This window comes from Coenobita brevimanus, chromosome 83, assembly GCF_032717465.1.
Source record: "Coenobita brevimanus isolate Jiangsu-jjx chromosome 83, ASM3271746v2, whole genome shotgun sequence".
Classification (NCBI taxonomy): domain Eukaryota; kingdom Metazoa; phylum Arthropoda; class Malacostraca; order Decapoda; family Coenobitidae; genus Coenobita; species Coenobita brevimanus.
Genome location: NC_137036.1, coordinates 1,990,482 through 2,016,444, shown reverse-complemented (window position 1 = coordinate 2,016,444; position 25,963 = coordinate 1,990,482). Strand labels below are relative to the sequence as shown.

Sequence of the window (25,963 nt, the reverse complement as noted above, 5' to 3'; positions counted from 1 at the left end):
TTGTCATCATCATCATCATCATCACTGTCACACTCATCATTGCTGCTGTCATTATCATCACCATCATCGATCATCATCATCATCACTGTCATCACCACCATCACCTCAACCTCTCCTTCTCCTTTAACATTGGGGTAACATTAGGACAGAACCAGTCAAGAGAATGCCCAATAAATTCAATATGGACACATGTATATATTTCTGCATCTCATAAAGTCTATGTAATTTCATTTTATTTTATTTAAGTTCAAATTCAAAACATGTTTGTAAGAGAGAGGGAGTAACTGTTGGTAGTAAAAGTGGAGAGACTATCTATCTATCTTATCTATCTATCTATCTATCCATCTATCTTATCTATCTACCTATCTATCTATCTATCCATTTATTGCCAGATGCCTTAATCTCATAAGGAGTGGCCACAAACAAATCACCTCCCTGTCCCCTGCCACCAAGCTGTCCTCCCCCCAGCTCACACCCCCTCTCATGTACCTCTCCACTCCATCCCTCCATCTCATCCTCAGTCTCCCCCTCCCTCTCCCATTTGAAGTATCGATATTTTCCAACATTTTTTTTTTTCCATTCTTACAAACTCCACTTTTAATAAATCCCCCTTCACTTTTAATAAATCCTCCTCCACTTCTGTTAAATCCCCCTTCACTTCTAATAAATCCCCTTCCACTTCTTATAAATCCCCCTCCACTTCTAATAAATCCTCCTCCACTTCAATAAATCTTCCTCCACTTCAATAAATCCTCCTCCACTCTAATAAATCCTCCTCCACTTCAATAAATCCTCGTCCACTTCAGTAAATCCTCGTCCACTTCAATAAATCCTCGTCCACTTCAATAAATCCTCCTCCACTTCAGTAAATCCTCCTCCACTCTAATAAAACCTCCTCCACTCTAATAAATCCTCCTCCACTTCAATAAATCCTCCTCCACTTCAATAAATCCTTGTCCACTTCAATAAATCCTCCTTGTTGGGGCTAGGGTAGTACTTGAGGGACAGGGTAGTACTTGAGGGACAGGGTAGTACTTGAGGGTCATTCATATAACCAGGCAGTGGAGTCTCTCATTACATCAGTGCCACCACATGAAGGGGTCCCTCTCCAGCACATTAAAACTCTGTTATACATTTAATCATCGGTATGTGTGGTAGGTGGTGGCGACCATCATCCACTCACTTGATGTAGTGCTGCCTACTTCTTCCTTAGCCTTTATCATTCTTTTTCTGTGCCTGCCCTCCTCTCTTCCTATTTCTCCCATCTTTCCTGTCACTTCTTATTGCTTTTCTTTCCTTTACAGGTGGCTTTACATTGAGTGACAAGCCAAATGGTTTCCTGTAAGCCAAGAATCCATTTACAAAGCTGGGTGGTAACCATATAACCAAACCATACGTGCTCCCTACGTGTCAACAAGTGGGTTGGTGGAGGGTTAGTGTCCCTTCTCATAAAGCAAATTACTCAAAGTCAAATGGCCACCCCTTATGGGATTATGGCGTCTGGCAATAAATAGATAGACAGTTTGTTCCCCCTCCTTCACATAATCAAAATCTACCAAACTTAACATTTTTTTTTTTTAATGCAAGGAAGAAGGAACCCAAGGCCAGAAGCTCACAAGATTGTTCCCTCCAAGAAAAACCACAAACAAGATAACAGCGAGCCATCAGAATTCAGTCTATGTAAGCATACTGTGCGATAAATGTGTTTGTATATACAGTGTTATAGTCAAGGCGCATGACTCTGAGGCTGTCATTATCGTACCCTGGCAACCCATCATTCAGAAGTGCACCTGATTTCATATCATATTATACACGAATCATATCATTATGCATGAATGTATTATACACGAATATTATACACAAATAACATCTCATATTATACACGAAATCAGCCGCACTTTTGAATGGTAGGTTGCCAGGGTATGATAATAACAACCACAGAGTTGCGCACCACGACTATAGGCTTCCTCGTGAATGCTTCAAGGACACTCTAGGGTGGTTAGGGAGGGATTTGGGGAGTCAGTAGGAGTGACTCTGGGTAGAGTGGACATCAAATTCCTCTGCCTCATTGATTCTGTTGTATCTATAATGCATTTTTCCACCCTCCCCACCCCCCTGTGGCAACCCAAACAACACACTACAGGTAAATGCACTCTACTGTACCTCTCCACTCCATCCTTCCACATACTTTGCCTCCCAATCCCCCTTTCCCTTTCCTTTTTTTTTTTTTTTAGACATTTATAATCTCATAAGAATGATCTGCTGGAAAAAATTGGGCTATATTTAAAAAAAATAAAGGTCACAGGTTTAGGTCAAACACTCAAAATTCAATCCCACTTAAGTAAGTAAACACAAGTATACTCTTCCTGTGCGGATGTCCATTTGAAGTACAAGTGCTTTAATAGGTAGACAGTGGTGATCAGGATGATACATGAGAAACTAGCAAGTGTAATGCTCACCTATCAACAAGCTTAGAGAGTAATTTGTCAGCCACGCGCCTGATCTGGACCTGTGTGTGGTTGAAGTGTGTCAGGAGGAACTGTGCGTGCAGCACCAGCAGCTTCTCCATGCGTTCATCTCGGGCGTGCTGACTCACCTGCTCCAGAAAGATGTTGAACACTTTCTCACTCACTCTGCAACACAAAACACCTCAGTCACTAATTAACCCCTTCTTTATCGACCCCTCCCCCCAATGTAAACACTACGTTTACCTCCCATACCGACCTGATAGCTCCCTCTCCCGTAGTGTGAGGGGTAGTGTATATTTTTTGCCACATCGAAACTATTCACTTTTTGTGATTTGTTTGTATACTGATGATCACATAAACCCAGCATGATGTTGGTAGTAAAAAAAATTATAAAATAAATCAATCTATCTATCTATCTATTGCCAGACGCCCCAATCCCGTTTGGGGTGGCCACAAACAAATCACCTCCAAGTCGCCCTGTCCCCCGCCATTTCACTGCCCTGCTCCCAACTCACACCCCCTCTCTCATATACCTCTCCACCCCATCCCTCCATCTCATCCTCGGCCTCCCCCTCCCTCTTCCACCCTCCACCTCACTCACATACACTCTCTTCGTCAGTCTTTCACCCTCCATCCTTTCCACATGGCCAAACCACCTCATTGTGTTCCTCATAACGCTTCCTATCACATCCACATCCACACCACAACGCTCCTTTATATCCTCATTCGTCAACCTGTCTCTCCATGTGACTCCACAGGTTCCTCTTAAATAACTCATTTCCACTGCTCTCACTCTTGACTTGTGTCCTTCCAACAATGTCCAAGCTTCACTTCCGTACATTAGAGTTGGTATCACAATACTGTCATGTAGTAACTTTTTCACTTCCATGCTCACTTCCCTGCTTCTTATCACTGCTTTCAAAGAACCAGCAACCTTTCTTCCCTGCTGTACCCTTTCAAGCACTTCACCCTCCAAACCTCCATCCTTACTCATCACACTACCCAAGTACTTAAACGTACTCACATTTTCCAATTCCTCACCATCCAACCTCGCTGTACATTCACTAACTTCACCTCTCTCAAAGACCATCACTTTACTCTTCCCTACATTCAACTTTAGATTCCGTTTCTTACACACTCTCTCAAACTCATCTACCAAGCCTTGCAGCTCCCCTTCGTCTTCACTCAACAACACAGTATAATCTGCAAACAACAGTACAGGGAGTTTCCAAACACTATCCTCTCTCACCAGGGCCACTCCAACATCCACTACTCTACCTTGTACCTCTTTTATTACCCTATCCATGTACAGATTGAACAACCATGGAGACATGACACATCCCTGTTTCAAACCAACTTTCAAAGAGAAAAATTCACTTAGTTCACCATCCACACGCACTGCAGCCTTCGCACCATCGTACATACTCTTCACAGCATTCAACAACCTCCCATCTACTCCATATATTCTTAACACTTTCCACAATCCTTGTCTATCCACCCTGTCATATGCTTTCTCCAAATCCATGAAAGCTGCATACAACTTCTTTCCCTTCTCTAGAAACTTTTCCACTAAAGATCTAAGAATGAATATCTGATCTACACAACCTCTTCCCTTCCTAAAGCCTCCCTGTTCTTCTCCAACTAATTTCTCTGTTCTTTCTCTAACTCTGTCTATAAGTATCCTACCATACACTTTTCCTATTATACCAAGAAGACAAATGCCCCTATGATTACCACACACTTCTTTTTCCCCTTTTCCTTTGTACAAGGGAATAATTATATCTGACTTCCAATCCTCCGGGACTCTACCTTCCTCCCAGGCCAATCTGCACATCTTCCACATCCATTCTACTACTATCTCTCCCCCATGCTTCAGCATTTCACCACACACTCCATCAATTCCTGGGGCTTTCCCCGATTTAACTTTCTTCATTGCTTCCACAACTTCTATCCTACTGATTTCTTCCTGTCTTCTCACCTCCCTCCTTCTCCCAGCCATTCCCCAGCCACTTATACTCGCATTACTTCCATCCTCTACGTTCAACAATTCCTTAAAGTGTTCTCTCCATCAGCTCACTTTTTCTCCCTTCACTAGTAATCTACCATTTTTATCTTTCACTCCCCTGCTAACTTCACTTCCACCCTGTCTTACTCTTTTCACTTCTCTCCAGAACATTTTCTTACAGTCCCTCCACTTTACACTCAAATTCCTTCCAAATTCCTCATCCACTCATTACGGTATATAAGTTTACATATCTTATGCTGAAGTACTGTTAACCAGGTAACTACTGTACAAACTGACTTGAAAAAAAAATGTCCTGCACAAATGGATGGCTTATTTATTTACCTTGCAAGTTGAGCATGAAGTGTGTGGACACACGTGATGGTGATGGCGACCTTGACCCACTTGTTGCCGAGAGTGCAGTGTCACTAAGCTCACTACTAATTTCCTCCTCCTCCTCTCTCACATCAACCTCGCTATCATTTTCAGGATCACAGTCATCTACTGACACATCAGACACTGCTGCATCATCATCTGATACATCTAGATAAGTATCCTCATGAGGAATAAACTCGTCACTATCTGAATCCACCAGAGACGCCATGAGAGAAAAATATCCTGTACACCCTCTCTCGTGGTCAAGTGCGTGGTAACTGACTCTCTCAGGCAGGCCAAGGGGTGTAAATTTTGCCATATGTCAGCAGAAAATATAGTATGATATCTGTAGTAGAAATTATAAATAAAATAATGATTGGTCTAAAAGAGGTTACATCACAGATGAGTAAGCAAGCCATTGGTGCCACCGCAACTCAGTCATGACGTATCTTATGATGTCAGAATTCGTCAGAATTTCATCACAGTCTTTGTCATCAAAACACAGAGCTGTTGCTAACATGAGGTCCTCAGAAACAGCCTTACCGGGCTACCCTGAGGCCCATCAGCTGCCATTCATTAGAGGGTGTACCAGTGTACAACAGTAGCGGTTCCGGTGTCTCACGGGTGTTTACAGGCGATGTACGGGGGTACATCAAAACACATTTTCGGTAAAGAAGGGGTTAATATCAAGGACTACCTCTAAGTTCAGTAGATGGGGGCACCTACCATCCACTCTGAATGCACTGCTACCTTCATGTGACTCCACAATGAATGACAAAACAAATGGCTTTTTGCAGCCCAGGAAACCATCTATTATGTAGTGTGGTAACCACCTAACCAAAGAGACACCTGCTGGCCTAGTGGGGTAAGGTGCTGCAAGTGGATGTGGCATTTAAAGGTTTATACCTTTGTGTGTCTCCAAATATAATGCACTATTTTCATGCTTTAAATAACACTTCAGGGGTCAGTGTATGCAATGCAGTTCAACATACCTGTTTATACATGTCCACATGTCATACTTGTCATTCTGGATGGCTGGATCAAGCAAATACTCAAACACTGGTTGAAAACTGGTCTCAGATGAACTCCTCAACCTGAAAAAATACAACCATATCAGTAATTATAGTAATGTACCATCCAATAAAGAATCTTGTTGAAAGCCACAGCCAGATGCTGTACATGACACCTTTTATGCAGTGCCTGGGATAACACTTACACCCTGCCGCACACCCTCAGTACTCTCCTCCATTTCCCTTCACCTGCATTTCACACTGAGTCAGTCCATAACAGGCCAGTTAAGGAAGGTCCCTAACTCCTTTTCCTAATCAATTTACTTTCCAGTCTCCACTCTGCTGCCCTCTTCTATGCGTTTTTTTTTTTTTTTTTTTTTTTTAAATAACAGAACGGAGGAAGGAAAAACAAATGGAGAAAAAAAATAATCCATACACCAGGTTACTGGTGTCCTCTGTTCATAAAATATCTGTAACAGTTAGACTTGAACAGTTGTAGGTTGAAGTTTGGAGGGAAACTACTCTGGGGAAGCGAGTTCCAGAGAGATGCAGTTCAGGGAATGAAAGAATTCTGATAGGCAGAAGTTCTGCAATATGGTTGAGTGACATTCCAGTCATGAGCGCTACCAGATGCCCATGTAGCACGAGGGAAGGCATGGAGAGGTGGCACCATGGACGCAACTTCGTCTGAGCATTTGCCAAAAAAATATCTGTAAAATAATGCAAGGGAGGCAACATTCCTTCTTACTTGCAGGGGAGGTAGTTTATATGTAATGGCAGGGTTGTTAATGATTCTAACAGCTTTATTCTGAATTTTGTCTAGCTGTCTTAATGCAACCTCTCCACAACTATTCCACAAGGGTGAACAATATTCAAGCTGAGAGCGCACATGACTTTTATAAATTATAGCTAACTGCTCATCGGCGAAGAAGTTACGGACTCTGTACAATAATCCAAGTTTCTTTGAGGCGGTTTTAGCAAGTGATCTGACATGAGAGGTCCAGCTGAGGGCACTGTTAAGTGAGACACCAAGAATTTCAATACTTTTGGAGATGGGAATATTAATAGCACTGAAGGTAATGTACGAATCTGGCAATATCTGTCTATTAGTAAACTGTATATATTTAGTTTTACTAGCATTAAAAGAGACAAGGTTGTTTTGTCCCCATTCACTGATTGTAGATAGATCTTGATTTATGGAGATGGCTGTATTGAGTTGAGAGGTAGAGATATTAGACTTTGTAAATGGATGTCTGAGTGTGAATGAACTATGTAGTGTTGAGTCATCTGCATATGAGTGAATGGGATTCTGAGTGACAGATAAGAGATCATTAATATGAACCAGAAATAGGGTTGGCGCCAGAACATAATACGATACAGTAGACCACCTCTGTGTTTGAGAACTGCCCTGCATAGACACGTACCTCAGAGCCTCCACACGATACACCGAGAGGACGTATATGCATTGAGCGAAGGACAGCTTGTTGACAATTTGTGTGACATCGGTGGGATGCTCCAGCAGACTCAGTATCTGCTGACGAAGTTCATTCAATTCACTCTGTACAAAAAAACATCAGCATATTAATATCAACACCAAGGGCAGTGTACTATACAATATCTATCTGTAAATTCTCACACCAAAGCAATGTACTATACAATCTCTATCTCTTTATTCTACTATCAATATATAAGTACTGTACCGTGCTATACAACATAGTGTATACTGCCCATCAAGCAGTTCCAAGCATCATCAGTGGCGATCATAATCAAACCATCTTCAAGCCTCTGTGTTGTTACTACTGTCACAGAAACATCCCTTAACTCCCTTCCCATCATCCAAAAAGAGTATGGTGGATTGCAAGAGAAGGGCAACTTCAGCCTGCAGTCCACTGGGTTCGTCTTCAAATAACAAAAACATTACTAATTCCCTTGTCCACCAATCTCTCCCAGTCAGCTCCACATGCACTCTTCCAGCCATTCACATCTACCAATTTCACACACACATAGTCCCTTTCACCCCTTCAAGACCATGAGTTTTATTTGTTCATTACAGTCTTGGTGGCGTGACTTTATTCAAATTATGATGGATCTTACGTACAGAAAAGAACCTGAAGACACCCAACCCCTCCAGTTTCCAATATAAAAGCTAAATTGCCTGGCAGTAGCAAGAAATGAAAAAAAAATGTCACTAGACTGAAGATTAACACTGCTGATATTTGGCAATATGACAGAAGTGGTTGCCAACACAGTCATGCACTGCCAACACACCATCAAGTATTACCAACACACTGTCATGCATTGCCAACACATTGTCATGTACTGCCAACTCATCACCAAGCACTGCCAACACACCACCATTACCAACACACCGTCATGCATTGCCAACACACTGTCGTGCAGGGACTTCTGTATTTCCTTATTTACAACCATATGTTAATTTCAAGATACATATACCCAGCACCAAGATATTACTGTATCAAAGTTGCCCTGGATTCTGAAACTGTCAAGGTGTCATGTACCATCATAAGAACAAGATGAATAGTCATCCATCCATTCATCCATCATCCAATACTATGTTTCCCCATGAGCAGCGTAGAAGCCCGGGGCTATACAGGTTGGTCCTGACATTTAAGATGAGAGTGACCAGCCTCACTCGTCCCTGAGTGGCATTACATGAGCAATAAATCCCAACCACCCCTTGGATATAAACTGACACCTGCTCAATCTGACTGGAGCACCTTAATTACACACTAAATCATCTGGCGCCATAATTTGGTTGTATGGTTACAAGCCAGACTAATACATGGTTTCCTTGTGTACAGGAAACCATTTGGTTTGTCACTCAGTGTAGAGTCTCCCATAGGCAAAAGGAAGATAAAAGAATGAAGGAAAGAAAGACTGAAGAGGGAGTGTAACGTCACCTGTAGCGAGAAGGAAGAAGAAAAAATGAAGGAAAGCCAGACAGAAGAGGAAGGAAGGAAGAGAGGAAAGGGCAGACACCCAAAGCAGCACTACATAGAGTGAGTGGAGCATGTGAAACTTACAAGAGACACAGATGATGAAACTTACAACAGAGACGGAATCATCTCGCACTGCATAGGTGTACTTCAGCTCCTTCATCTCCGAGCGATGTTTGGTGTGTGACAGCAACAGTGGAGAAGTTACGGCAATATCACACACAGCCATATGCCAGTCTGAGGGCCACAAGCCTGAAAAAAATATATAACTACATCAACGGCATTCAGAGAGCACAGAGACGTCACCCCCAAAGCTCTAACCTAGACCTTTCATAAGTCTGCATCAACACCAAGTATTTCTTCCCAGACCCAAACACAAGGTACTACATTATATGCCAAGTTTCAGTAACACCGGATCAGGTATTCATGAGGTATTCTCCTGACACAGATATACACACATTCTGACTCAACTGCAACAGCTACATCTTTGCCATTGTTATCTTGTAACGTACTGATGTAGCGTTTATAACGACTCCAACGTGCTTGCATGCATCAGCCTTCGTTACCTAATGACGGCTCTCCACACTGTTTGATCTCTGGCACCCCCCCTATTCAGTCCCTTATCCCTGATGTCACAGTCTATGACGTCATTCCAGGTCTTTTTTTGGTCAGCCTCTCACAACTCTACCCTCAAGATTCACACTTCTCACCATCTGCACTCAGCTGTCACTCTCCATCCTGTTAAAATGCTAGGTTGGGACCAAAACCAAGTTAGTGCATCATAAAAAATTTGGTTTTACGACAGGTATCCCCGAAGGGCTAAGGCGTTGCCTCTGGGTAGAGGACTTTGGACTGAAGCGTGTAGCATTTTATGACCGGATGCCCTTCCTGATGTCTACCAATGACCCTTGGGTGGATTCGATCCTCTGACCCTTCAGCCAGAGCGGAGCGCTCTAACCCACTGAGCCACGGCTGCTCATAACCTAGTAATTAAACAGACAGAACACTAACAACGTCTGTGCTGATCTTAAATCAATAAACAAAAATGCCTGCCCAGGTCACAGTAACACTAAGCAGACTTGTGTATGACTGTGGAATGTGAGATATGAAAAAAAAAAAAGTAGAATTATTGAAATTTTTAAAAAGGAAGCTATGTAAAATTATTTAAAATGTTTAAAATGGAAGCTAGACATGATGTGCCTGAACTGTGCAAGTGAAAGATGAGAGGGAATGAGGTGCATTAACGGGATGGCTTGACGTGTGCAGTCAGGTATAAAGACAAATGGACTAAGTAAAAGTGTGTTACACTGCTGACACATACTGAATGGTGGAGGAATTAATGACGATATGTGTACCAACCCAAGGTGCAGTTATACAATTTTCATGTTTCAGACGGTGAGACTGGCAATGATTACTACTGAACTTATGTATCTTGTAATGATAAAGACATAGAAGAGAGTGACACGTTTTGAGAACAACTAGATGGAATGACTGGATCATTGCCCAGAAGTTACAGAGCCTGTGATAGGGAGACCTGAATGCAAAATCTGACACTGGCTAGTAAATAATATAATGAGTTGGTTTTCAAGAGCTTAGGGAGAATTGCAATGGATAACAAATAGAACGATTGGCATTATGAGACGCACTGCAACTGGTCAGCTCTGGAACATTCTTCCTTTGTCTGTATTTCCTACTGCCTATGACCTCCAGCCTTTTAAATGCAGTGTGTCCAGGCATCCTGAAATGAACATCTCTCGAATTTGGCTCTCCATTATCTTGTTCTTATTTTTTCTTGAAGGGAACAATTTATGGGATTGTAGCCTTTGGTTCCTTCTTGTCTGAGTAAAAAACAACAAAAAAAAGTTATTCAATTTTCAAGAAAAACAAAATAAAGATACATGGTAGAGAGACACTAAAGATAACTCTGAAAGTAGACTGACTGATCTTGTCAAGGGATAGATGCCTGGGAATGTTGCAGACACAAAAGCAATGAGGATGATGTAGATGCTGACACTGCCACTGTTATCCCAGGCTCATCTACGTATGAACTCAGTGGATGGCATGATGAGCTGCCCTTTCCTTCAGGCATGCGAAAGAAGTAGATGGACATTTACATAACAAGGCAGCAGACAGACTGGTGCCACAGCATAACACATCCCTCTCCTGCATCACTACCTTTGTCTGATATGTGACTGTGGTATGAAAGGTGAGGTAATTGAAGTTTGGAGGATAAAGACTAAAAGGTGAATTCAGAGGAGGAGACTAAAGTGGAGATGCTGAGAATATGAACAAAAGGTGGTTGAGAAATGTGAGTGTGTGAATTTGACGTAAATGGTTTTGTCATATATGTGCAATGAATATAAGGCAGGGTTGGTCTGGAATACTGAAGCTGTGAGTGGTGCTGCTGCAGTGTTATTGGCTGCTGAGAAGGGAGTAGCTTGCTGATTGGTGTAACTGGCAAGACTAGAGAAAAAAGTGTTTGGATTATGTGAAATGAAAACACTGGAAAAAAAACAAGTAGTTGGGCTATGTGAATGAAGAAAGTGATTGGAGTATATGAGAGGAAACTGGCTGACACAAAAAAATAAAAGAGTTGAGCTAGGTGACAGGTGGAACTGGCAAGACTAGTGAAAGGTGTTTGGATTACGTGAAAACACAAGAAAAAGGACAAGTAGTTCAGGTATGTGAATGAAAAAAGTGATTGGAGTATATGAGAGGAAAGTGGCTGTGGCATAAACAATAAAGGAGTTGTAATGAGACATGGAGAGAATCTGATGCACTGCCAGACACAACTTACCCAGCACCAGACACGCCAGGGAGAGAAAAACACGGTTAAGTTGATCAAATCTCTTAATGAAGTGCCGTCTCAACCCTTTCACTCTTGTGCACTGATTGCTGTACATGTTTTCTTTATTATGTCTATGGAAATGCATGTTATACAATTCTGTTCTTGTATTCTGATATAACTGAGAGTACATAATTGTTACCATTATAGACAAATATGCTTCTTATTGCATTATTTGGGGTCAGCTCTTCATATTATAGGGACACATGCATCCAATCAATTAATCAAATGATGCCAGAGGTTCCCTGCATGTCAACAAGAGGGTTGGCGAAGGGTTAGTGTCCCTCCCCACAAAATCAGTAACTCAAATGGCCACCCCTTACAGGATTATGGCGTTTGGCTATAGACTGATAGATAGATGCCATGTTTACTTTTAGTGAAGTCCTGTACTAAGACTGGACTGGAAACTATACCTCATGCCAAAACCAGCTAATTACTTCAAACCAAATGCTGCACACTGGTGGGGAAAAAGAAATCTGATACATAATTTAATTTGTAACAATGTGACAGTCTCAACTTTGACTTTGACTACAGGTATTAATTGTGGATGCATTTCCTGACTGACAGTGATAATTTTGGGGGGTAATTATGTTTGCGGTCATCCCTTTTCATTTGTTATAAACTTAAAAGGATTCAGATGAATTCAAGCCAATTAAGGGTCATTCATAATTACACAGGTTCATTCAAAAGCAATTAGGTGGCCGTGCAATGAAGGCCTTGATACAAACCAAACTTCTCAGCACTGAATTATAACCATTAATATACAGGTGTGAGGCAATGATGGTGGTTGTTACTATTCCGGGTCTGTCTGGCCTTCAAATTCCACTCACTCTACCCCTCCTCATCACAACACCAATACACTCCAGTCCCATCCTTCCTCCCAAACCATCTCAATCTACCCCCCTTCATCACAACACCAATACACTCCAGTCCCATCCTTCCTCCCAAACCATCTCAATCTACCCCTCTTCATCACAACGCCAATACACTCCAGTCCCATCCTTCCTCCCAAACCATCTCAATCTACCCCTCCTCATCACAACACCAATACACTCCAGTCCCATCCTTCCTCCCAAACCATCTCAATCTACCCCTCCTCATCACAGCACCAATACACTCCAGTCCCATCCTTCCTCCCAAACCATCTCAATCTACCCCTCCTCATCACAACACCAATACACTCCAGTCCCATCCTTCCTCCCAAACCATCTCAATCTACCCCTCCTCATCACAACACCAATACACTCCAGTCCCATCCTTCCTCCCAAACCATCTCAATCTACCCCTCCTCATCACAGCACCAATACACTCCAGTCCCATCCTTCCTCCCAAACCATCTCAATCTACCCCTCCTCATCACAACACCAATACACTCCAGTCCCATCCTTCCTCCCAAATCATCTCAATCTACCCTTAAATCTGATTCCCAGTGCCATTTCCCAGCCTAACTCCTCATGCCGTCTGATATGATTTTCTTCATTATCTACCCACTGAGTTATAATTTAATCAGCACCAAGTTACTTTCCAATGTTAATCTTCAAATCATGTTATTGATGTTGTGGACCCAGGCTTTTCTGAACATGAACCCTGTGGACTGCTTCCTTCTCCTGCAGAAGCCATCCTCCTTTGGGTCACAGGGAATTGGGTGAGGGACAATTGTATATCTAGGCAAAGTAGCAGCCTGGCTATATCGGTATCAACATGTGGAAGCGTTCCTTGCCAGCACCTCTCCATACCATCAAATTATTGTGCACTCTCTAATCTGACTCCTGTCTACCATCTTCCTTTCAGGGGATAGGGAGGGAGGTGAGGCACATTTGCATAACCGGGCCGTTGGGAAGCCTGATTACATTTGGGCCAGTTCATCAAGGCCTGCCACTCAAACTGTTATTGTGTACCTGACTCCTGTTGTGTAAATCCCATAACAATGCAAAACAGCCAGAAGTCCCTGAAGAGCTTGAGGAGGCGTGGCTTGGGCTCCCTGATGGGAGGCAGGCGGCGCACCAACACTGCGATGACAGGGATCAACACCCCAAGGTTACCAGCACTGCTGGACGCCTGCAACAGCATACAAGGAATATCTATTACCTCAAATCCTCCTTTGCTGCCTTTTTATAAGGTTTGTCCAAAAACAAACTGAACTTTTTAAATAACGCACCAACTAGCTGGCTTAGCACGATCACAACAGAAGTGCTGTCAAGCGGCACCTTCCAGCTTTAGTCTAACCCTCGCTGCATCACACACTGTCACTTAGTTATTGAGGTACATGTGCTTGAGTGAATATGAGTTTTGTGCACTTGGAGAATTTTCTTTTATCTCTTCTATCATCTGAAACTGGTGATTCAAGGTGGATAAACATTTCAGGAACAAAAAAAAAAAAAAGTCAGCAGGAGCCAAATCCAGACAGCTGGGTGACTGGAAAATGCTACACGCTGTATTGTTGTTAGGTATGGAGGCTTTGTAGCACCCTTATCTTAGCAACTTATTTTCCAAACTACTCATTAGCAACCTCTTCTTTGCCTCTTACAGCTTTGTAATGTTGAAACACACTGCATACACATGAATATAGTAAAGGAGCAGAATCAGAAATAAATCAGTAAGGAAGAGGTGTTACTAAGCTTCCTAGCACCTCTGCCTTATCAACTGATTTTCCAAACTACTCATTAACAACCTAGTTTTTGCTTTTTGTATCGCTTTAATGTTGACTTAGATTGCATACACATGAATATGGTACGGGAACACAATCAGAAATAAATTGGTAAGGAAAAGGTGTTAGTAAGCTTCCTTAATGCACCAGAATACCACCCTAGGACTTGCTGGGCTGAGGGGAAACACATACAGAATACATCACAACAAAGTATACACATAAACTATACTACACTCATACTATACCTTCAAAACAGCCGGGTGTTTTTCTGAATTTTGCTTTGCCGCTAATCCAAGCTTGACAAACAACTCCAGCAGACGCATCAGTAGCTTGTACATCTCAGCCTCACCTTGGATATTAGCAGAGATATTGGCTAAGGCATTATGTACTGCAGTGGCCACATGTCTGCAAGAGGAATGCAGCAAGGTTAATGTGTTGCATCGATTATAAAGGCTCCAGTGTGCTTCCATGTGTCAGCCTTGGTCACCTAATGGCAGCTCTCCATGCTTGTCAATCTCTGGCAGCCTCCCCATTCAGTCTCTTATCCCTAAAGCCACACTCTATGACCTCACCGGGTCTTTTTCAGTCTGCCTCTGACAACCCTACCCCACCATTTCTCACCTTCTGTAACCAGTTGTCATCCTCCATCCTCTCCACATGCCCTAATCACCTCAATCTACCCCTCCTCATCACAACACCAATACACTCCAGTCCCATCCTTCCTCCCAAACCATCTCAATCTACCCCTCCTCATCACAACACCAATACACTCCAGTCCCATCCTTCCTCCCAAACCATCTCAATCTACCCCTCCTCATCACAACACCAATACACTCCAGTCCCATCCTTCCTCCCAAACCATCTCAATCTACCTCTCCTCATCACAACACCAATACACTCCAGTCCCATCCTTCCTCCCAAACCATCTCAATCTACCCCTCCTCATCACAACACCAATACACTCCAGTCCCATCCTTCCTCCCAAACCATCTCAATCTACCCCTCCTCATCACAACACCAATACACTCCAGTCCCATCCTTCCTCCCAAACCATCTCAATCTACCCCTCCTCATCACAACACCAATACACTCCAGTCCCATCCTTCCTCCCAAACCATCTCAATCTACCCCTCCTCATCACAACACCAATACACTCCAGTCCCATCCTTCCTCCCAAACCATCTCAATCTACCCCTCCTCATCACAACACCAATACACTCCAGTCCCATCCTTCCTCCCAAACCATCTCAATCTACCCCTCCTCATCACAACACCAATACACTCCAGTCCCATCCTTCCTCCCAAACCATCTCAATCTACCCCTCCTCATCACAACACCAATACACTCCAGTCCCATCCTTCCTCCCAAACCATCTCAATCTACCCCTCCTCATCACAACACCAATACACTCCAGTCCTACCACACACACACATTTCATTCCACTACCACTAGACCTGACAGCATCATTTTATTCTGGCTCCTACAATACACACACACACACACACACACACACACACACACACAAATCTGGAACTGTGTCCCTCTGTCTGTATTTCCTGCTGCCTATGATCTCCAGTCTTTCAAACACAGTGTGTCCATGCATCTCGAAATGATCAGATCTTGAATTTGGCTCTCTCTTGTATTTTGTTTTTCTCTTGGAGGGAACTGTTACTGCGGGCTCATGGCCTTTGGTTCCTTCTTCCTCGCATGAAAAAAAAAAACCTCACCTGTACTGCTTCATGTGTTGTTCCTGTGCTCCAGCAGTGCCATATGTTCCACTGCTGGCCTCTATGATAATCTTGCTAAACTGCTCCATTATTTCATCATACACTTTGGCCTGAAATACACAACGCACATTAACTAGATAGGTGGTGGCAACTACTATCCACTCACTTGATGTAGTGCTGCCTAGTTCTTCCTTCACCTTTATCATTCTTTTTCTGTGCCTGTCCTCCCCTCTTCCTATTTCTCCCGTCTTTCCTGTCACTCTTATTACTCTTCTTTCGTTTTCAGGTGACTTTACATTGAGTGACAAAACTAATGGTTTCCTGTAAGCCAGGGAACCATTTACAGTGCTGGGTGGTAACCATATAACCAACCCATGTGTTCCCTACTTCTCAACAAGTGGGTTGGTGGAGGGTTAGTGCCCCTCGCCGTAAAATTACTAAAAGACAAATGGCCACCCCTTATGGGATTATAGTATCTGGCTATAGATATACAGACAGATAGATGGACATTAAGTACTGTATACTGTATAATTCCGAGGCATTTTGCATTTATGCAGAAAAATAGTTTGATGTTCCCCTTAACCTCTGTCACTTGCTGGCCTACACTATCCATCAATGTCACGTATGCAAAGAAATGTGTGGCTGTGTGTTGGAGTCTGTGTCTGCGCGGGAACTTTTCCCGCCAAGCGGAGTTCCTGTGCGTGCCTCCAGCCCACGCCTGGGGCTTGGCAGGCAGCCTGACTCAGGCCGTACTACTGATAGGACACGCCCATGACTCTGCATCTGATGTAAAATACTGTGAAGGAATAATGGCTGAGGAATGTTTGTGGACTACGTAGGATGGACAGGATAAGACATAATGTGATTCATAGGATGTGCAGTGGGCAATTCTGTTGTGAATAGGGTTGATGGGTTGGCTTCAAGAGGAACAGCCATACAGTGAATTATATGGCTATACAGAGAAAATGAATTAAAGCAAGTTGTTGCCATTACTGTTTCACTCTCATCTTAAATGTCAAGACCAACTGCCTAGCCCCGGGCTCCTACGCTCCTCTTGGGGCAATGTAGGATTGGATGATGGATGGATGGATGGCTATTACTGTTCTTGTTGTAGTAGCAGCCCCACAGTCATCTGAACCTGGACCCAGTGGACTGCAGGCTGAAGCTGCTCTCCTCCTACAGTCCACCAATCCCTTCCAGTAGTTAGGGAGTTGATGGACTTTTATAAACCAAGCAGCAGAGGTGCCTGATTATGCCAGTGACACCATGTGAAGGCATCCCTCTCCAAAAACTGGGTGGTGAAGGAGGTACACTCAAACCTCGATTTAAGGGATTTTGGATTTAAGGGACTCCATATTCCACCTGACAAACAAACAAGACCATTCAAAAACGATACGTAATGTCTAGCTTATACACATTAATATGTTTCTTTATACAGTACCCGTAAAATAATATTCATAATCATATAAATAAGTAAGATAAGTGAAACAATTATTGCATTTCATAATAAGATTGTCTTTATATGAGGTAAAACAATAGACATTTTCAAGTAAGGGACAAGTTCATTCCTCATTTAATCCCTTAAATCGAGGTTTGAGTATATATGTAAGTCTGACGGTGGGAGGAGGCATGGTAGGCCAAGAAGAAGGTGGATAGATATGGCACAAGAGTGTATAGCAAACCAAGGTATGGATGGTGACATGGCTAGGGAACTAAGACAAGACGAGATAGCACAGAGGAGCACATAGCCATGGTCTGTCACCCCCTTTTTAGCTTGATACCTATTGCACTGTCTATATCTTTTGGGTAATGAGATGGGTATTTATGAGGAAAAATAATGGATAAATACTTGCAGACAGGTATGTGTGGAAGGTAGAGCCAGGACTGAATGGTGAGTGATGGAAGGTATGTGTCACTCCACTGGGAATACTGCTTACTATTCATCCTCTACTGTCTGCTCTCTTTCCTTGCTTTCTAAGCCTTAGGTGGGAAAGAGAGGGAGAGGCAGTCATGATGATTATGATGATGATGATGATGGCTGTGATGATGATGATGATGGTGGTGATGACGGCTGTGATGATGATGATGATCATGATGATGATTAGTCAAGTAGTGTACAAATGACTCACATCGTTCTTGGCAAGGAGCATGCACCCCAGCTGGTCCACAATGAGGGTATCAAGAGTGGAGGGTGGCCGACAGAAGCGCTGCAGGAGGCACTGGTGTAGGATGGTCTCGGTGGTGCGTGGGGAGTCCTTGAGTGCCACTGCAACATGCCCCAGCGCCACCACCACATTATATGAGATCACCAGGTTGTCACTGCACAGAAAAACATGGCAGGGCATCACACATCACAAAATATTATACTACATTCACTTTAATTTGCAGGACAGTGAAATGGCGGGGGATAGGGCGACATGGAGACGATTTGTTTGTGGTCAACCCTTACGGGATTAAGGCGTCTGGGAATAGATAGATAGACTTTAACTTGGCCTACATTTGTGCTGAAAGTAATTAACTGTACATGAGAGTGTGTGGGGAGTGCAGTACATGATCCAGCACCACCATACTGCATGAAATCACTAGGCTGTAGCTGCACACACACACACACAAAAAGGCAAGGCATTAAAGTCATACTATGCTCTATCCACTTTAACTTGGCCTAAAACTGTCATCTCTTTGTTTCTCCATCTTCAATGCTGAACCACAACAATAGACTGACACTAGATTATGGTGTGTCATAAAGCAGTGTTATGGAGAGGATGTAGAGCCACAGAATTATCTTATTCTGCCACTGTGCTACGGGAAATACGCTGCAAAAGGACGTAATCACAGGTTATGATGAACAAACTACAGGAAAATATCACCCCCTGTGCCATCACCACACTGAATGACATTACTGGGGTGCCACTGCAGGCAAAATAGGGCAAGGCATCACACCTCACACCACAGTCTGTTTTCAGAAGACAGACCAGAGCCAGTGTGACATCTTAAATCCATCCATCCATCAATCACCCAATCCTACGTTGCCCCAAGAGGAGAGTAGGAGCCCAGGGCTAGGCAGTTGGTCCTGACATTTAAGATGAGAGTGACCAGCCTCAATCATCCCTGAGTGGCATTATGTGGGCAATCAACCCCAACCACCCCTTGGATATAAACCTTCACCGGCTCAATCCGATTGGAGCACAATAATTACCCACTAAACAACCAGACACCAAAATTTGGTTATATGGTTACCACCCAGCGTAGTAAATAGTTTCCTGGTGTACAGGAAACCATTTGGCTTGTCACTCAGTGCAGAGTCACCCATAGGCAGAAGGAAAAGGAAAGAATGAAGGAATGAAAGACAGAAGTGGGAGTGTAAAGTCACCCGTAGGCAGAAGGACGAGGAAAGAATGAAGGAAAGAAAGATAGAAGATGGAAGGAAAGAAGGATGGAGGAGAGGACAGGGCAGACACCCGAGAGCAGCACTACACTGAGTGAGTGGATGGTGAGTGCCCCCACCTACATCTTAAATACCAAGGCAAAACATGGGAGGGCATCAAACATCACATACTACTTGTGTATCAAGGGTAACACAATGGGGAGGTAACTGTGGTAACCTGAAGGATGCATAAGTCTTGTATTCCAGGATGGTGGTCAAATAACCCGCCACAGACCCATATACCCCAATTACAGATGGCAGCACCATAGCTATGTGCCTCACAGGACCAGCCACACTTGTATCTTTACCTTCACTTCATAGTGGTTGTCTTTATAGATGCTCATCACCATGTACAGTTAATGATGTGTGAAAAAAATACTGGTGGATAACTTCTCTTTACAAGCACATACAATACTTCCCACTGACTCCAACATTATGCTGACATTAATACTCCTGCCACTGAAGGTTTTTGTCAGATACCAGAGAGGGATAACTTCTTGTGGTGGCACCAACATAACTGGAAAGCCAGGCTGTTTAGTTATACTAGCAGTCTTCAACTCCCTCACTATCCCCCAAAAGGATGATGGTGGACTGCAGTAAAAGGGTAACTTCAGGTTGCAGTTCAGCAGGTTCATGACCACAACAGCCTGGGGCCACAACAAATATATCAACACCACCAAATATTCTGCACTACGGCTGCCTAGTCTCACACCCTTTACAAACAGGATACAGGCAGCAGCATTTTTAAAATAGCTCATTTTGTTGAAAACACAAATTTACATAATCTCTAAAAATAAAAAAATAAAAACATATCGGTTACCATTTATTTTTATCATTACTTGTTCAGCTGAGAGGAAGTCAAGTACAGCAGATGGGTGGGTACCATTGACTGTGGGAGGTAACATGATGTGGGAGGTAATACTGTGGGAGGTAATATGAGTTAAATATGTCTACAAGATTACTCACTAACCACACGATCACTGGCAGGCAAGATAATTCAGACACAAGTACAGTTGGCAAAACTCCTGTCATCCCTCATTTTCTTCATCTCTATCTATCTACCTATAGCCAAACACCTTAATCCCGTAAAGGGTGGCCACAAATTACCTCCATGTCACCCTGTCCCTTGCCATTTTGCTGCCCTCCCTCCAGCTCACATCCATCTCATATACTTCTCTACTCCAACCCTCTTTTCTTCACGACTTTGCCTGGAATTCACCACAATTATTTTCAAAGACCAGGAAGAAAATACAAGGAGAGACAACAGGACTTTTGATGCTGACTGTATAAAGAAGCAAAGTCCGGACTGAGACGCACACACTGTTACAAATCTTATCATTGTTCACACCCTGGACTGTCTTCTTCAAAACAGTTTCCATCAACTGACGGGGAGTTATTACAGTGCAACCTCATTATACGATGCCTCATTATGTGACAAATCGCTACAACAACAATTAAAAAGTTATACCCTGTCTCGGTACATTAAAAAATCAATTGCAATTTTGCTACAACAATATTTTCAATGGCCGCCTTCAAGAATCTTGTGTGGACACAGTGACACACACAAGCCAAGATGGGCACCCTGTGTTTACAATGGCTGTGATGGTTGCCTTTTGTTCTATTTTGTGCAGGAGAAGCCACTGAACGAAATAGTGCTTAAGAATAGTGCAGTGTGTGATATTAAGTGAAGTGATACTTTGTGTGTGTGATATACTGACACTTGTGACTTGGAAACTGTGTCAACCTTACGTAACGATCATCCCTTTCTGGGCTTGTACTCTTGCATTAAAGGCCACTGAAACACCACTGCTATTGCAATACAACAGTGCAAGTACTTAACAAATAGTGCAGTGTGTGATACTAAGTGAAATGATACCATATCTTTCTGTGTGGAGTGGTCGTCCAGGCCCTCCAACCGTCCCCCATCATGGGACGGGGGGGGGGACCCTTGGTGGCCACTCGTACCACCATAGGCTAATTTCAGGTGGGTGGTAGAAGTTTTTTTTTTTTTAGGTCATTTTAGGCTTTACAGTTGAGGTCACATTCCCTAACCCCACTGAGCCCATGTTACATCAACCTCATTATGTGATACTTCATTATACAACAGGTCTTCACTTGACACAGCCCTATCGAATAATGAGGCTGCACTGTAGCTGATTTTGGCATTTGGTTTAGCCTCCAGTCCACAGAAAAAAATCGGGTGAACTGTAGCCAATCTCACCCTGGGATTCGTCTAGATGTAGCACGGCATTATTTGACATCCTGATTACTTCCCCCTCACCAATGGAAAATGGAGAGCGAGAGACTAGTGAGGAGAGTGCATGTGAGTGAGCCGGAGGGGGGGAGAGGGATGGGGAGACCAAGGATGAGATGGAGGGATAGAGTAGAGAGGATGGAGAGTGAGAGACTAAAGAGGACAGAGTATGTCAGTGAGATGGATGGGGTAGAAAGGGAGGGGGAGACCAAGGATGACATGGAGAAGAGGAGTGTATGAGAGAGAGAGGGATTTGAGCTGGGAGGAGGGCAGCAAAATGGCAGGGGACAAGGCAACATGGAGGAGATTTGTTTGTGGTCACCCCTTATGGGATTGAGGCATTTGGCTATAGATAGATAGATAAATACTTCTCGCTCACCTCTCTGGCAGGCGGTCATATCCAGCCTTCTCTCTGCTGGATATTGATGAGATGAAGGCCATCACTGTGTTAGCGTCTACAGTGAGGCCGGCTTTTAGTGCCACACACAGGTTCTCAATGGCAGTGTCTCGCAGCTTCTCAAAGGCTGTTGCTGACGCTGATGCAGGTCTGTTGCTTGAGTCACCAGTCACTATAAGCAAGAAAACAACAGTAAACATTCAAACAACTTCATCATCCAGACCCTTTTTCATCCATCCACCCATCCATCCATCATCCAATCCTATGTTGCCCCATGAGGAGCGTAGGAACCCGGGGCTAGGCAAGTTGGTCCTGACATTTATAATGGGTGTCAATAAAGCAACAGTAAACATTCAAACAACTTCATCATCATTCAGACCCCCTTTTGCAGCCTAAAGAAGGGGTAAGGCAGGTTTCAGAGCAATAAAAATCCAGATGAAAAGAGAGAATAACCAAAAGTGTGCCCAACTGAATAAGCCACACCCTCATCCACCCACCATTCAAGCCCTTGGAATCCTTTATAAGCCTGCAAACTTTATGTACTGTCACAATCAAATGTTGGCTGATACTTAACTGCAAGCTGTGGCAATGAACAGTGTTTTATTAATATTTTTCTATGACTGAATATGACGCACAGAACAATTACACATAAGAAGGAAGGATACTCTCTGATGTTTGAATGGGAATGAGAAATATGGAAGGCAAGACACACTCCTAGATTGTTTTTTTATCGAGGCAAAGATGCAATTGGCACGCTGGTGATGACTGGCTGAATGCAACATGTCCAAATAATATCGTTGTCTATCTATCTATCAATCTATAGCCTGACATCCTAATCCCGCAAAGGGTGGCCACAGACAAAATGCCTCCAAGTCGCTCTGTCACCCACCATTTGACTGCCCTCCCCCCAACTCACTCCCCCTCCCTCATATACCTCTCAACTCCATCCCTCCACCTCGTCCTCAGTCTCCCCTTCCCCCTGCCTCCCTCCCCCTCACCTACAGACACCCTCTTAGTCAGTCTTTCATTCTCTATTCTCTCCACATGTCAAAACCACCTCAGTGTATTTCTCCTAATCATTGTACTTCAAATAATTACCACAACAATTAGCACAATAATGTTATTCGGACATGTCGCATTCAGCCAATCACCACCAACCTGTCAAGTACATCTTCAAATCAATTAAAAAACTTAGTGTGGAAGGTAATGTTTGAGACAGTACACTAACACAACCATGCCACAAACAAATCACCTCCATGGCACCCTGTCCCCTGCCATTTCGATGCCCTCCCCCCAGCTCACACACGCCTTTCTCATATACTGTACCTCCCTCCATCATAATAACAAGAAACTTTAACGTGCATTCATCACTACCATCATCATCATCATCGTCACCTTCATACATATCAAGATACAATACAATGGCCACCATTTTACACACATCGATACCTCCTACCAGTCATGAAGGAGAGTTGTCTGCAGCATATATCTATTAACCTATCTATCTATTGTTCTACAGACACCTTAATCCCAAAGGAGGTGGCTAAAAGCAAATTACATCCTGTCACCCTGTTAGTTATTGGGATGCCCTTCCTCCAACTTGCATCCTCATTCATAAACCTCTGTACCCCATTCCTCTAACTCATTCTCAGCCGCCCCTTCCCCCTCACACTCACACACTCTCCTAGTCAGTCTCTCATTCTCCAGACAATCTCAAGGTGCTTCTCCTAACACTTTCCAGCATATTTACATCAATACACAACACTCCTTTACTTTGTCATCTGTCTGTCTGTCTCTCCACATAACCAACACACAAAAGAGGAAGCCAAGCTGAATGTATACAATAAAAACAGTCATGCAGTGTAGTGTGGTGGTGTTGTGATGAGGAGGGGTAGACTGAGATGGTTTGGGTATGTGGAGAGGATGGGGGATGACAACTGGATGCAGAAAGTGAGAAGTGTGAATGTTGGGGGCAGGGTTGTGAAAGGCAGACTGAAAAAGACCTGGGACAAAGTCACAGAGTATGACCTCGTGGATACGGGACTGAATAGGGAAGCTGCCAGAGATCGAGCAGCATAGAGAATCACTGTTAGGTGACCAAGGTCGACACAGGCAATGAAGCCTTTATAAACAAAACAAAACTAAATGAAATTAAACAATGTACTAAACCATCTGACAAACCTCTGACAGTGAGGCTGCCTTGGTGCGGGGTGAGGAAGTCCGACTGCTGCCGATGAAGCTTTAACAGTATTGGTGATGGGCTGACTAGAAAATCTTGCAGGTAGTTGATACAAGTGCCAGCGATATTGGGAAACTTACTGGCAAGTTTACCCAGGCCCTGCAGTGCAAACACAAAGAAGAGACAAATTATTTTCCATCTGAAATATAAAATGGAAACTATCTATCTATCTATAGCCAGACGCCATAATCCCAAAAGGGGTGGCGTTTGTCCCTGAGTTAGTTGTTTTACGGGGAGAGGCACTAACCCACCGCCAACCCACTTGTTGACACGTAGGAAACACATATGGGTTAGTTATATGGTTACCACCCAGCACTGTAAATGGTTTCCTGGCTTACAGGAAACCATTAGGCCTGTCACTCAATGGAAAGCCACCTGAAAAGGAAAGAAGAGTAATAAAAAGTGACGGGAAAGATGGAAGAAATAGGAAGAAAGGAGGACAGACACAGAAAAAGAATGATTAAGGTGAAGGAAGAAGTAGGCAGCACCACATTGTTTTTTTTTTTTTTTTTTTTTTTTTTTTTTTTAATGTGACCGACTCTGGGCATAGGCTTCACAGCCTGCTTTCAAGGCCCAGTAGTCCTCCTACGTACCGCACACCTCTACATACAAGTGAGTGGATGATGGTGAGAAATAGGAAGAGAGGAGGGCAGACACAGAAAAAGAATGATTAAGGTGATGGAAGAAGTAGGCTGCACTACATCAAGTGAGAGGATGATGGTCATCACCACCTACCATCTCTTCCCCTTCAATTCTGTGAGTTGGAAGAAGTAGGCTGCACTACATCAAGTGAGTGGATGATGGTCATCACCACCTACCACTTCTTCCCCTTCAATTCAGTGAGTTCTTTTTATAAGCTTACAAACTCCAGCTTATTTTATTTAACTTACAAGGGAAGTGCATTGCTGAACGGCTTAACAGAGGCTGTATCTAACCATACCAGTTTGGAAAGGTTACCCTAAGCTGAATACCCCCCTCCCCTGAAGGCAAGAATAAAATGACGACTACATTGCTGGACTGGATGTTGATAACAGTTTATGCCATTATTTTCTTGCTCCCTAAAGCTGGTTCCAGATGGCTTTTTACTTTTCTAAACTTTATCTATCAAACTTGGAAAGAATTTTGTTTAATTTCCCATACACTGATGTGGTAAGAAGGAGCCTATATGTGGGCAGCTGCAGTATCCAGGTGAGGTGCTGTGTACCAAATGGGGTGCCAGATCCCCACACAGTGCATTGTACTGTACTGTACCTGTACAAGGGCTCCATGGAGACAGTTGCTTGCCTATGACTGACAGGTGTGCTTGGCCAGACAGCTCATAATTGAGCAACAATATCACCAACAACACTACAATCAATTTCAGCATCATACTCAGCTCAATAAGACCAACATATCTGACTCAAAATATCATACACTGTGTTTGCTTTAACCTGAAAAGATCTACAACCCCTTTCTGCTTAGGTGTTTGGTAGCTGCTATTAGACTGAAGTAATAATTTGATTAGCGACCAAGAAGACTCATTCTTACCTCACAGCTAAGGCTCACTGAATTTTATGAACTATGACACCGTAATCAAGGTGTAGGAGTGACCCAGTTCTGCCAGATGAAAACCAAGCC

The 25,963-nt window shown here is 43.3% G+C and overlaps 1 protein-coding gene across 1 annotated transcript in view; it reads right to left on the bottom strand.

Annotated features, from left to right (window-relative positions):
* Pi4KIIIalpha (phosphatidylinositol 4-kinase III alpha) overlaps nucleotides 1–25,963 on the bottom strand; it is a 79,083-nt gene that overhangs the window by 34,804 nt on the left and 18,316 nt on the right. Inside the window, exons 9-18 of the mRNA XM_080280065.1 lie at nucleotides 24,289–24,445; nucleotides 22,090–22,279; nucleotides 18,162–18,351; nucleotides 16,033–16,142; nucleotides 14,550–14,709; nucleotides 13,556–13,715; nucleotides 8,925–9,064; nucleotides 7,280–7,413; nucleotides 5,838–5,939; nucleotides 2,460–2,633 (exon numbers count right to left, since the gene is read on the bottom strand). Of these exons, the coding sequence (XP_080136191.1) occupies nucleotides 2,460–2,633; nucleotides 5,838–5,939; nucleotides 7,280–7,413; nucleotides 8,925–9,064; nucleotides 13,556–13,715; nucleotides 14,550–14,709; nucleotides 16,033–16,142; nucleotides 18,162–18,351; nucleotides 22,090–22,279; nucleotides 24,289–24,445 (1,517 nt within the window). The remainder of the gene's footprint in view (nucleotides 1–2,459; nucleotides 2,634–5,837; nucleotides 5,940–7,279; nucleotides 7,414–8,924; nucleotides 9,065–13,555; nucleotides 13,716–14,549; nucleotides 14,710–16,032; nucleotides 16,143–18,161; nucleotides 18,352–22,089; nucleotides 22,280–24,288; nucleotides 24,446–25,963) is intronic.